This window comes from Vombatus ursinus, unplaced genomic scaffold (assembly GCF_900497805.2).
Source record: "Vombatus ursinus unplaced genomic scaffold, bare-nosed wombat genome assembly UNPS02014282.1, whole genome shotgun sequence".
Classification (NCBI taxonomy): Eukaryota; Metazoa; Chordata; class Mammalia; order Diprotodontia; family Vombatidae; genus Vombatus; species Vombatus ursinus.
This window is the reverse complement of record NW_020954060.1, coordinates 2,963-16,461: the sequence shown is the minus strand read 5'-3', so window position 1 is coordinate 16,461 and position 13,499 is coordinate 2,963. Positions and strand designations below refer to the sequence as shown.

General features: G+C 50.9%; 1 protein-coding gene across 1 annotated transcript in view; it reads left to right on the top strand.

The window, feature by feature from the left end:
• Window positions 1–6,318: 6,318 nt before the first annotated feature.
• LOC114042177 (rho GTPase-activating protein 45-like) overlaps window positions 6,319–13,499 on the top strand; it is a gene marked incomplete at both ends in the record, with an annotated part of 10,140 nt that continues 2,959 nt past the window's right edge. The window contains 9 exon segments of the mRNA XM_027860846.1: window positions 6,319–6,415; window positions 6,417–6,460; window positions 9,328–9,412; window positions 9,915–9,987; window positions 11,032–11,104; window positions 11,588–11,725; window positions 12,689–12,753; window positions 12,911–13,021; window positions 13,433–13,499. The exon segment at window positions 13,433–13,499 is cut by the window's right edge and continues 35 nt beyond it. Coding sequence (XP_027716647.1) covers window positions 6,319–6,415; window positions 6,417–6,460; window positions 9,328–9,412; window positions 9,915–9,987; window positions 11,032–11,104; window positions 11,588–11,725; window positions 12,689–12,753; window positions 12,911–13,021; window positions 13,433–13,499 — 753 coding nt within the window.

Here is a 13,499-nt window from a genome sequence, read left to right as displayed (position 1 = left end):
CTCCATACGAAGGCCAAGGTATGTGAGTGGGTAATTTTGTTGGACTTTGTCAGGGGCCACCACCAAACCATAATGAGCAAGAGCAGAGATGGTTTCTTTTACCAGTCTTGCTAGTGTCTCATTAGTGCTAGTGGCTAATAAAATATCATCCATATAATGAAGTATTGTGGCTTTAGGCCATTTGTCCCTGATAGGGTCCAGCACTCTTCCCACGTAAGCCTGACATAAGGTGGGACTGCAGCACATTCCTTGGGGCAGGACCTTCCACTGATATCTTAAATCTGGTCCTGCATTATTGGTAGTGGGTATGGTAAAGGCAAATCTCTTTCTATCTTCTGGGGATAATGGGATAGAGAAAAAACAATCTTGGATGTCTATGACTGTCACAGGCCATCCAGAAGGCACTAAATTAGGGGAGGGGAGGCCAGGCTGTAGGGTTCCCATGGGCTCTAGGGTGGTGTTAACCACCCTGAGGTCTATTAACATTCGAAATTTCCCTGAATTCTTCTTTATTACAAACACTGGGCTGTTCCAGGGGCTGGACGTGGGCTCAAGGTGCCCCACCTGTAACTGGTGCTGCACTATATCACATAAAGCCTGGGCTTTCTCTGCAGGGAGGGGCCATTGGGGTACCCAGACTGGGTTATTAGATCTCCATGTTAGAGGAGTGGGTCTGACACAATAAAATTTCTCTTGTTGCCCAGCGGCCCCAATTAAAAATCCTGCGGGGATGGTATATAAACAGATGCCCCACAAGCCTTCAAAATATCCCTTCCCCATAAATTGTATCTCAAACCAGCAACCACTAGGGGTCGGATGGTCCCTTGCTTATCCGCGAATTGCCAGGGCAGATCCTCTGCTGATACCCATGCTTGTTGCACCCCTCCGACCCCATTGATCGTTGTGGCATCCGTTTGGACTGGCCAAGATGGGGGCCAAAATAGTTGTGAGATGACAGAACGATCACCTCCTGTGTCTAATAATCCCTTGAAGGATCGCCCCTTAATTTGGATAGTTGCCCATGGCTTACTGTGTTCTATATGTTGTACCCAATTAATACCATTATTGTGGCCATCCAATAGGGGGAGGGCTTGAGCCACTACTTCCCCTTTGTCTATGTAAGCTGCCGAGTCATGTGGGTTAGTTACTATAATCTGTTGCTGGGGTTGGTGAGCAATAACCGTGGTGTGGACAATAACGGAGGTATATAATGAAAGGCCCACCACGAGGGCTGCTTGGAGGGCAGAATTAAGCCCAGTCACTGGCATTATGGTTGTATCTCCGGGGTCTATTTGGAAATTTCCTTTGCTGTAAAGGGGAAGTCCGAACCACAGGGTAGAAGTCGGAGATATTCCTGATGCAGCCCCGAGGGCGCATTCTGAGGGGGTGGAGCTTCCATCTGGTAAGCTTGTTGAGGGGCCCCTTGCCCCATTTCCCGACTTCGACTTGCGGCACTCCTTAGCATAATGGCTGGATTTGTTACAATTGTAACAAATTACCTTGGGGCGGGCTCCACCAGGTTTCTGGCGGCATTGCCCCTTGAACTGACCGGCTTTTCCGCATAGATAGCACAATTTAGTCTCTTTGGTTTTCAGCACTTCTGATAGCCCTTTCCAAAAGGCCGCCTGTAGGCGGGCCACGAAATCCGGGAAGGGTTTATCAGGACTTTTTTTAATCTTGGTCATGGAGGGCCTTTGTTTCCCCAAAGCCTGAATCCTACTAAAAGCCCGTAGGGCACATTGGGAAACAGCTGCAAACACTGTATTTACTGCTTCTTTTAACTCCTTAAATTTCTTCCATTCTAAAGGGGCCCAGGTCCTCCCTCTGTCGGATAAGGGTGGGGGAGGGGGCCACCCCTCCGCATGATAGGCGGAGCTTTCCTTGCGACGGCCTCCTGCTCTCTTGCTCCTACTCTCCTGCTCCTGCCCTCCTGCCCGGCCTTGCTTTCTTTTCTCTTGCTTATTCTCCCATTCTCTGTTTCCAGTGTCCTCTGCCTCACTCCCTGATTCTTCCTCACTACTGATTTCCGCTTCTTTCACTCTTTTATATACTTCTTTCCCTCGCACCTCCTGATCTGGGACCTTAACAAACATCTGTCCCATCTTCCTTCCTTCACCCTATTGGCTACGGGTCTCGTCTGTCTTCCCGCGACCAGACCAGCTGATCCGCGGGGCCTCTGGCCTATTTCCTCCGCCCCACGTTGGGCGCCACTTGTGCCGGCCGCGCCATGCACTCTCCTCCTATAAGGAGCAGGCTGCCAGAGTCATACTTACCAGTCTTCAGAGCCTACCCAGATAAACACACAGAGACGAGCCTACCAGGAGGTGCCAACACCCGAGCTTTATTCAGAGGCCATCACAGCAAGGCCAAGCAGGAAGGCCATAGCAAGAGAGCAGGAGCAAAGAGAGCGCGTGCTCCGACCACGACCTATTCCTTAAGTACCTACTTAGCCCCTCCTCCTCAGCCCGCCTACTAGTCAATGATTGTAGGGTCAGATACCGGAAGGGGATGTCTGAGTTTAGCGCACCAAGGGAGAGGAAGTGACGCAGGAGGCTAGGACCGCATACAGGAAGGAGGCGTCTGGGATTAGTGCATAGACAAAGAGAGAGCGCGTGACCTAGGAAGTCAGGCCCAGATACCGGGAGGAGGCATCTGGGGTCAGTGCTACACAAAGGCAAAGTACGTGACCCAGGAAGTCTGGAAGGACACAGGAAGGAGGTGTCTGGGGTTAGCGTTGTACCTAGGGAGGGGGCTAGACCAAGGAACTTGTTCTCTGCCGTCCCACTCCCATGTGGCACAGCCCCTGCCTCGGGAGCGTTAGCTCTGGTTACTTCCTAAAACCCAGTTCCTACCCCATCTTGCCACAACCGCCACTTGGCAGTAGCCAACATCAGACAGTCCCTCACAGGAGGGACCTTAGAACATTGAATATCAGAGTTGGAGAGACTTTAAAACGTAAAGTGTCTATATCACATTGCTTGCCTCTTGGGGAAGGAATAGGGAGGGGAAGGAGGGAGAAAAATTTGGATCTCGAAATCTTATAAAAATGAATGTTGAAAACTATCATTACGTGTAATTGGAAAAAATAAAATTGTGTTTGGAAAAAAAAAACACATAAGGTGTTAAATTGTTAGAGAGACCTTAGAACACGGGACAATTAATGTCAGAGGTGGGAGGAACCTTAGAACATAGGATGACAGAATTGGGAAGAACTTGGCACCGTAAAATGTCAGAGTTTGAGGGAACATAGGATGTCAGAGCTGACAATGTTCATAGAACATTGAATAATAGAGGTGAAAGGGATGTTAGAAAATAAAATATGTCCGGTTAGAAAGGATTGCACTTGGTCTCCTTGGCCCCAAAGGGCAAACTTGGATGGGAGCAGCAGCTGGAACATAGGCAGTAGTTGCTGACAGGGAGATTTAGGGTCTATTCAAGGAAAAACTTGCCAAAAGTCAGAGCTAATCCAGATCAGAATTGGCTGTCCTCAGAAGGCACCATTCCCCCTCCCTGGATGTCTTCCAGTCAAGGAGGGGTGAGCATTTGTTGGAGAAATCGTAGAAGTGATTTCTGGTCAGGTTGGGGTAGGTTAGACTCTAAGACTTTCTTCTCACTGTGATTCTGTGATCTGGGGGAATTGCCAAAGAGACATACTTAGATTTCATCAAGCCATCTGCCAGCCTTTCACATTATCTTTGTGGATGAGTTTGCAAGATGTGGGCTGAATGATAGTATAATCAAGTGGGTTTGGAACTGGTCATATGAAGACTAGTCCTTAATGGGTTGATGTCACTTTGTAGGGAAAATTCTGGTATACCCCAGAGGTCTTGAGCTCTCTTCTACTGAACATTGTTATTGATGACTTGAATGAAGGCTTAGGTAGCCTGCTTATTTAATTTATAGATGACACAGATTTTGGAGGGATAGTTAATACAACTCAGATCCAAAAAGGATTGGTGAGCTGAACCTCATAGGTTTCATATGGTTAAATGTGTAGTCCTCCTTTTTGGATATGGGTTCAAAAACTCAGTGGCTCAAGTAAAAGATGGGGGAAAAGCTTAAAAAATATATCTAGGTCAATATGAGTTAACAGTGTGACTCCTTGTTTGTGTTCAAAAAAGCTAATTCAGTCTTAGGCTACATGAAAAAAATCTGATATAGAGACAGATGATGAGTAATCCTGACACCCCCTGCCCTCATCAGATCACATCTAGAGTGTTTTCGTTTTGTTCTGGGCATCGTTTTGTCCAGGTTGGTGGGGGTACTTAAACTGTATTCCAGATGATCTCTTGGAAAAACTCTGACAGAGATACACTTCGAGGAAGAGAATTCGAATACGGGGTGTCCTGAAAATCTTAGTGCAGTGTAAGGTTTATTAAGACTTTTGGAACACCCTGTATTTGAAGGGTTGTCCAGTGGGAGTGGGATTAGATTTGCTCTGTTTGACCCCAGAAGGCAGAAGAGTTGGGGTGGGGCTGGGGTAAGGGGGAACGTTTGGGAGGGGGGAGAGTTGCTTAGAGGAAAATTTTTGACTTAAATGAAGGGACATTCGTTTTAAGAATTAGAGCTGTCCAAAAGGTGAATGAGTTCCCAGTCCCTGGAATTCTTCAAGAGGAAGTTAAATGACTACTTGTTGGGGATATCATTACTGTTTAGATAAGGGCTGTATTCTTTCAGGAATTCTTAACCTTTTTTGTGACCTAGACCCCTTTGACATTGAGTCTGATAAAGCCCATGGACCCCTTCTCAGAATTATGTTGTTAAATGCAGAAAATCAAACACATAGGATTACAAAGGAAACCAATTATAATTATTGAAATAGAAGTATCACAGTGTTTTTTCTAAGTTCATGGACTCCAGGTAAAGAATGCCTGAACTAGATGACCCCTGAGGCCCCTTACACCTCTGAGATTCTGTGATTCTTTGACTTTAGAACAGAAAGTTTCCAAGCTGGGGACTGGTGGGGTGGGGACGGGGGCGCGGCTCAGACCATACATAGACATTTGAGGGGAAAACGCTGTTGGGGTCATTGATCCTAATGGGCTCATTTTTCAGGGAAGGGAAGGGACACTCACAGAGGGGGACTGACTTGCTGTGGATCACACAAGGAGTTGTTGGCAGATTGGGAGCCAGAACTAGTAACACGAGAGGCAGTGTTGCAAATGCAGGAGGGCTAGACCTGGGTTCAAATCCTGTCTTAGTAACTTACTAGCTTTGTGCCTAATCCTTTGCCTCTTTGGGGCCTCAGTTTCATTATCTTTCAAGTAGGGAGTAAATAATACGGGGGTTGTTATGAAGGGAGTGCTTTGCAACCCTTATTTGGCATTGCTGTAAAAATGCAGGTTGTCATTAGAATCCGGGTCTTCTGACTCCCAGGCCGGCAGGGCTCTTTCTGTCATTCTTGGCTGGTTTGATTGGCTAGACAGAATGAATGTAGGAGCCTCCCGCTTCTTTCCATTTTGTACCGTCTTGGTTCTGTACTTTTCCACTCCACCAGGCCAGAGGAGGATGGGGAAGGGCTTTGCCTGCCCACAGAGGAAGGTCCCCAGCAACATGACACGACCCATACATAGCCTTTGTATCCAGATGTCTTTCTCCATTCCCTCTCCTTGCCCTTTGGAATGTACTGGAAAGAGGATTGGACTGGAAGTCAGCAGAGACCTGGGCTCCAGTCCTGCTTCCAACGCTGGCGAGGCTTGTGACCAGAGGCAAAGTCTGAGCCTCAGCCCCTCGTTTGGAAACTGGGGATAATAATAATATCCGCAGAACCTACCACTTAGGGGATGTTGTGAAGGTCCAGTTTTCTTTCCATCTATCTGTCTGTCTGCTCGGTGGCACAGTAAATAGAGTGCCAGGTCTGGAGTCAGGAAGATTCATCTTCTTGAGTTCAAACCTGACCTCAGACGCTTAGTGACCCTGGGCCCTGTGACCCTGGGCAAATCACTTCACCCTATTTGTCTCAGTTTCCTCATCTGTCAAATGAGCTGGAGAAGGAAATGGGAAACCATTCCAGTATCTTTGCCAAGAAAATCCCAAATAGTGTCACAAAGAGTCAGACATGACTAAAAATGACCGAAATATATATATATATATATACACACACACACACACATAAACATGTGTATATGTATGTGTATACATGTGTATATGTTATTGACCTCACCTGACCTGGGCCCTAACTGAGGGGTGACCCTGCATCTGAGCTAGACATGAGTGTTAGTATTGTCCATAATGTGGGTGCTTCTGCCCCGTGCTCCACCAGACCTCCACCTTCTCTGGGTGCCCCCCAGTATCACTGATGTTTCTGGATGATTTCAGAGCAACTGGATGCTCGGCGACCACTGGCCCATGAGTGCCTAGGTGAAATCCTGAGGGTCCTCCGACAGGTCATCAGCAAGTATCCCCTGCTCAACACTCGAGACCCTCACAGCTGCTGGGACCCTCATCTCTAAGGTCAAAGGTGAGCTGGGAGGTGAAGGGGGGTGTTGGGGAAGAGCTTTGCTGGGTGACTTTTTAGGCCCTAGGGCTGGCCTCTGCCCACCTGAGCCAGGCTTCACTTTCTGAGGGTGGGCTTAAAGTAGGAAGAGGATAATTTGGGACTGGGTGACTTAAGACCCAGAGCCTATTTCTCTGGCAGTGCCCTAGACCCTGGGTGATAACAGCTGACATTTATTAAACACCTACTGTCTGCATATTGCATTCAGCATTGGGAGAGATGAAAAATCTGAATCCCAATACCTGCCCTCGTGGAGTTTAAGGTCTAGTAGGGCAATAAGAAACCAACATAGACAGCTGTCATACAGAGTGTTATGTTATGAGTGCATTAGAGACATTGGCACTCTCTGTGAGCCCCAAGAAAGAAGGGTTCTTGAGCAGAGGGAGCTTTTGAAGACAGATTGGAATTCTGTAGGGACTTCAGGAAGGAGGATGGGCATTCTGTGAACACAGACACAGAGGAGTCAAAGTGTAGAGGCCGGAGGGCGTGGCGGGCTGAACATGCAAGGACGGAGGTTAGCCATAATGATCAGTGGTTGGGGAGCAGGAGTAAGAGATGGACCTGGAGAAGTAGGGAGGCGCCAGGCTGAGAAAGGCCTTGAATAACCAGCAAAAGAGTCTGAACTTTAACCAAGAGGCCACAGGAAAGGACTGAATCCTGAGCAGGGGAGCGACGGGACTCCTTGTGGGCGGGAAGACCCATTGGGAGGCGACACTTGAGGTGGGTGGTGCCAGGGCCTAGGCTGGTGGCAGTGAGGGATGCAGAGGAAGGGCCCGATACTAGGCATGCTCGGTAGATGGAAGAGAAGGGGTGAAGCTAGCCCTTAGGTTATGGAGAAGGGAGAAGAGACGAGTGGCAGTGAGTGCTGCAGACAAAGGGCAGAGGTGACGGGATTGGCTTTGGATCTGTTGAGTTGAAGGTGCCAGGAAGCCTTCCAGGGTCTGGTTGGCAGCTGGAGCTTCACAGGGCAGTCAGGGATGGGGAGTCGTCTGCGTCAAGGTGGTAGTTAATGCCATGGCAGGAGCTAAGATCATCAAGGGGTAGCGGAAAGAAAGAGGAGAAAAGTGGGCCTGGAACATGGGGACACCTGCACTAAGGTGTTAGAGAGAGGCTGAGGACCCTCTGAAAGACTGGACCCTTCGAAAGCTAAGGGGAGAGAGGGGATTCAGAAGGATGGGTTAATGCTTTTCGATGTCACGATTAGAAAAGCATCCTAACACAGACCCTTGAATTGGTCATTAAGTGGCCATTGTGACTGTGGAGGGAGCTGCTTCCACACAGTGGTAGGATTTGCTAAGAGTCCAGAGTGAGGAGCTCTAGGTGTCCAGGTAACTTTGGGAAAGTCTCACCATGGTACTATTGGGGAAGGGGCTGGTCCAAAAAGTTGGAAGAAGGCTGCTTAAGGGCTGGCTGGGAGACCCACGCCTGTTTGTGGGCAGATGGGAATGAGGCAGTAGATAAGCAGAAAGCTAAGGTCGGTGATCGGGAGTGACCCTTTCAAGAGCCCAAGGTGGAGGTCGAGGGGGCAGGGTCAGAGGTGGAAGCAACAGGCCTTGGTAACTGGGCCAGATTCATTGAGAGAAGGGGGTGAGTGCGGGAGCTCTGGGATGCCGAATGAATGAATGGTGGGGCCGAGGCCAGAAATGTAAGCAATTGAAGGCTCTTGGGACACAGAATGCAGAGAAAGCAGGGTCAAAAGCAAGAAAACAAGTCTAGCAGAGCGCGTGGGCTTGGTTTTGAACATGCTGAGTTGGCGGTGCTGTTGGGATGTGTACGTGGGTATCCAGATGCCCACAAAGCTGAGGGCTCGTCCCTGAGCAGAAGCCGTTGTTATCACCCCTCACGCCCCCCAAGGCTGGACTCTGCAGACTGGTCGAGGGCAGCGGTGCGGGGTGGGGAGGATGAGGGGGGAGGGGGAGGGAGGGACATCTCTCCCTTCTGGGGCACAGGCTGAGCCTTCAGGGTCATTCCCTTGATGCTGATGATTGGGTTTGGGAAGATCCTCCAAGAGTTCTGGAAGTTGTTAGCTTTCTGGAAGTCCAGGAGAGAGCTTTTCCCCTCAGTCCTTGCCCAAGGGCATCTGCCTTTTCAGGACCAACTTCCTGGATGTGTGTCTGTAACTGTGCCCATAGGAAGAGCCTCCATTGTAGGGGAAACCAGACCATGGGGATGAGGGCTGGGATGCTGGCTTCTCTGGATATCTCTGGTTTCTGCTCAGGGCAGCTAGGTGGTGCCAGAGTGCACAGAGTGCTGGGCCTCGACTCGTCTTCCTGAGTTCAAATCTGGCCTCAGACACTTACTAGCTGTGTAACCCTGGGCAAGTCACTTCCCCCTGTTTGCCTCAGTTTCCTCATCTGGAGGAGGAAATGAGCTGGAGAAGGAAATGGCAAACTGCTCCAGTATCTTTGCCAAGAAGACCCCAGATGGGGTCACGGAGGGTCAAACTGGATTGAAACGACTGAACAGCCACAAAATGGTTTCTGGGGTTTGGTCAAGGGGGCCAGAGGGAAGGAGAGCTCTGAGGAGGAGGATGCTGGGGGGGGGTCCTCCGTTATCCTTGGGTCACATGGGGGGTTGAACACTGGGATCCAATGTGAACTGGCCATGGTCAGGGTGGGGGTGGCGGCCCCCCCAGAGACTTCCAGCTCTCCAGGAACATTTGTCTGCCAGTCCTGGGGGCTGGGGGCTTTTCTGGGCTTCCCCCTGGTCTGTCAGACGGGGCTGCCTCCAGCCTTGGATGTCTTAGGACAACAGCTTTAAGCCACAACTTTGAGGGGCTCCTGGGAGAAAGTGCTAACTGCTTCCCCCCCACCCCCACCCCCACCCCATAGGGTTCCATTATGAGTCAAACAATGAGTCTGTTAAGCGTGAGTTGGAGAAGGCCTTGGAGACAGTTGCTGTGTCCTTCAGCAGCACGTGAGTGACTGTGGCTCTCTGGGTAAAGAGGGGGTCTGGGGAGCTCTCTTCTCTTCCTCCTTAGTCTCCAGACCTCTGGCTAGTGGTCGAGAGGCTCCACTTCTGTCACTGACACCTCGCTCTGACCGTGGGTCACCTAGAAAGATTACAGACTTTGTGAGTCCTGGCTCTGCCACTCACTAGGTGACAGGAAGCAGATCACTTTCTTCTTTGGGCCTCAGTTTCCCTTTTTGTAAAATGAAGGGGGCGGGGGTTGACCAGTGAGGGCCCTTCTAGCTGAACATCTTAGATGATCCCTTCCTTCCTCTGGGCTCTCTGTTTCCTCATCTGTAAAATGGGGGTCATACAGCCCATCTTGCCTGTTATCGGGATCAAACAAGGTTGTGGCCCTCAAAGCACTGTATAATTTTATGAGATTATTACTGGCTCCCAGGAGGTGGTGCCGCCATCCTCAGTACTGTTGGCCTCCTTACCAGGCTCTCTGCCCTCTCTCCCTGTTCAGTGTGTCTGAGTTCCTCATGGGTGAGATGGACATCAGTACCCTCCTTTCTATGCCTCCCGGTGACCAGAACCAGGTAAGTGGGCCTTGCCCTTTGCTTTCTTGTCAGAGGCTTCTAGATCTTGGGGGACATTGGATCATAGATATGGTAAAAAAAAAGAATCTGGCCTGGGGGTCCAGAAACCTCAATGCCAGCCTCTGGCATTGGATCACCCACTATGTGACCTTAAGCAAACCTCTCCCCCTCCACTCTCTAGGCCTCAGTTTCCTACTCTGTCAGTTGGGTTAACACCTGCCAGGCACTGCTTCATAAAAGTGGTAGGAAAATCCCAGGAAACCTGACTTCCCTCTGTATAACTGGGAGGGACTTTAGTACATCGAATACTGACTCTAGAAGACAGTGTAGATCAGAGCATGTCACCTTTAGCACAGAGGCAGCCTGGTATAGTGCAAAGAATAATGGACTTGGAGTCAGGAGGGGCCTGGGTTCAAATCCTGCTGTTGCCTCTCACTAGGATTGTGACCCAAGACGAGTCATTTCACCTTGAGCCTTATTCCTCATCTATAAAATGGGGATAACGGTACTCGTAATACCTGCCTCACAGGAAGGTGATGCAGAGGTTAAGCATTAAGGATATGTAAGCAGTCATTACAAATAATAGTGCCCGAGTTGGGTGGGCCTTGGGACCCCACATCACAGAGCAGCCAGAAGATACCTTAGAATGTAGAATGTCAAAGCTAAGACCTTTAGAGGAGAAAATGTCAGAGCTGAGAGGAGCGTTGGAACATAGGGTGTTAAAAGTTGGGAGGGACCTTACCTTAGAACATGGATGGTCAGCACTATAAAAGGAACCTTAGAACTCAGAATGCCAGAGCTGAGAAAATAAGAGAGAAGTGACTTACCCAAGGTCACGTGTCTTGAACCCAGGGCCAGTCAGCCTTCCAGGCCCAGGCTTTTCCTTTAAACCTCATTGTCTCCCCCAGGTATCGTAGACCAGTCAAGGTCACACACACATACTCGAAAGTACTGGACGGGGAGGCCTTCCAGTGTGGGTGGTTTGGGCTTGCTTTGCATTGCCTTATGGGGCTATCTAACCTGCTCTCTCTTTTCTCTCCTAAGTCCATGGAGAACCTTTATGGGGGCCTCTCAGGGCAGTGTACGGATAGCATGTCTCCAGGCACAGAACCTTTTGGTAAGCTGGCCTGCTATCTGTGCTGATTTGGGGGAAGGTCCTCGTCCTGGGCGGCCGGCTTGGCCCCGGCGGGAGTTGGGCAGGGAAGGCTGGTAGCTCCGGGGAGCTGGGGGGAGACGTCTATTGGGCAGGTGTGGCCTTTGGTGGCACCTTCTCTTGAAGCCTCCAGCTGGAGTAACGCAGGGTTCGGCACTCCTTGGGGGCTGCAAGCATCTTGTGCGGGCAGGGCCCCAGACTTGGCGCTTGTGGGGCTCTAGCGAGGAGAGAATGCTCAGCTCTTGGTCTCAGGAGGAACCAACACCAGCCCCTGCCCTCAAGAATAGGTCGTTCTGGGGTGAGAAGTGTGGCCTTTGAAGGCAGGGCAGGCAAACTGATTGGTGAAAGGCACAGCCCTTGCCAGAGCTCTCTACCAGCTCCCACACTGTCTCTGAGGACAGTTTGGGAGCTGGGAGGCTTCCTCCAAACCTGGTCTTCTGGCTGTAGGCTGCCTGTTGGCGGACGATGTGGACGTGGTGCTGCAGCGCTGTGAGGGGGGCGTGGACGTGGCCTTGCAGTATGCCAAGAACATCGCCAAGTATATGAAAGATCTCATCAATTACCTGGAGAAGCGGACGACACTCGGTGAGACCCAGTGATAGCTGGATTCCTGCATGCATGGGCTCTCCCCAGGAGGAGATAAGAGAAGGAGAAGGCAGTGAATGAGACGAGAGTGACAGGCTCAAGGAAATGTGAAAGCTAGGAAGAACCCAAGGTCAGAGCTGGGAGGGCCCCTAGAACCTAGGATGTCAGAGCTGGGAGGGCCCTTAGAACCCAGGGTGTCAGAGCTGGGAGGGCCCTTAGAACACAGGAGGTCAGAGCTGGGAGGGCCCACTAGAGCACAGGATGTCGGGGCCAAGAGGGGCTTTAGAGATTGCGTAGTCCATTTCCCTTCTTTTATAGTTGAAAAACTGAGTAGTGCCATGAAGGTTGTGACTTGGCCAAGGTTCCAGAGTGTGTTACTGGCAGGGACCTCAGTCTCAGAAATTAGGCGTAATATAAGATGGCATCTTATTAGAGGGGTCAGGCTCTAAGATGCCTAAGAAAAGGAAGAGCTCATTGGTGGTTAGGGAAGTTGCCGTGGAGGAGGGAGGTCAGGCAGGCCCATGGAATGGCGGGAGGACAGAGATCCTTCATTCGGGTAGGGGCTCAGGATGCGCATACTTTGAGAAGGACGCTACTCTTTCCCTCAGTTGTTTGACAGTGGCCTAGTAGACAGGGCACTAGATTTGGAGTTAGGAACCTCTGCTGCTTTGACTGCCTCTGTGACCTTGGGCCAGTTCACCTAAACTCTCCTGCCTCAGTTTCCTCCTGAATAGTGAGGGGCTTTGACCAGGTGATCTTTAGAATTCCTCCCAGCTCTGAATCCTAAGTCCTGTGGACTGATATCCAAGAGCTCTTTCCCAGTGACTGGAAGTGAGATCCAGAGCATGAGGATTCCCATGGCCCTCGGGCTGTGGGGTGGGGCTGTGCTGTCCTTGGCTCCTGTGGGCTAGCTTCAGGTGCTGAGTAGTGACAGGTCCCTGCTCCTTCTCTCCCCTTGCCCAGAGATGGAGGTTGCCAAAGGTCTGCAGAAGATCGTCAACAGCTGCAAACAGACGATAACCCAGGAGGTGGGCCAATGCTCCTGATGACCCCCCGGAGCAAAGGGTGGGGGTGGGGCCTTTGCTAGGGAGCTGAGGTGGGGGGCTGGCTCTGTGGGTGCAATGGGCTGGATGGCGGGATGAGAAAGGGGCCTCCTGGGTTCGACCTGATCCCTTCTTTCTGCAGCCCCACATGCCTTTCCTGTCCATCTATTCCCTGGCCCTAGAACAGGACATGGAGTTTAGCCATGGGGTGCTGCAGGTGGTGGCTACCCTGCAGAACCAGACTTCAATGCAGGTGAGAGCCTCCCCAACCCCTCCTCCATCCCTCTTCCTCTGCTTAGCCCCATCTCCTGAAGCCTTGGACAGAGGAGTCAATGACTTTGACTTTTGAATTGAACTCTGGGATTTCTGCCCAGCATGGGAGTGGGCGTAGGAGGGAGATAGTTATCTTCACTGTCATAGATGTCATCTCCTTGGAGCTCTCCTGTGGCTCTCCTCATTGGGGGAGCCTGGTGTCTTTGGGGATCGATAATGGTGGGATTGAGTTGGGGAGAGGTGTGGGCCAGGCTTAGCTGAGGCCTTAGCACGTGGTGGCTGGCTGTGGGGTCGCTCGGCCCACCTAGGCCGCATCAGAGAGGTGTCTCCCTGATACTAGGGCCGGGCCGGGGTTCGCCACCATCTGCACCCGTATCTCCTTCCTCCCTAGCCCCTGACTCTGCGGCGTCTAGAGCACGAGAAGAAAAGGAAGGAGATCAAGGACCAGTGGCACCGGG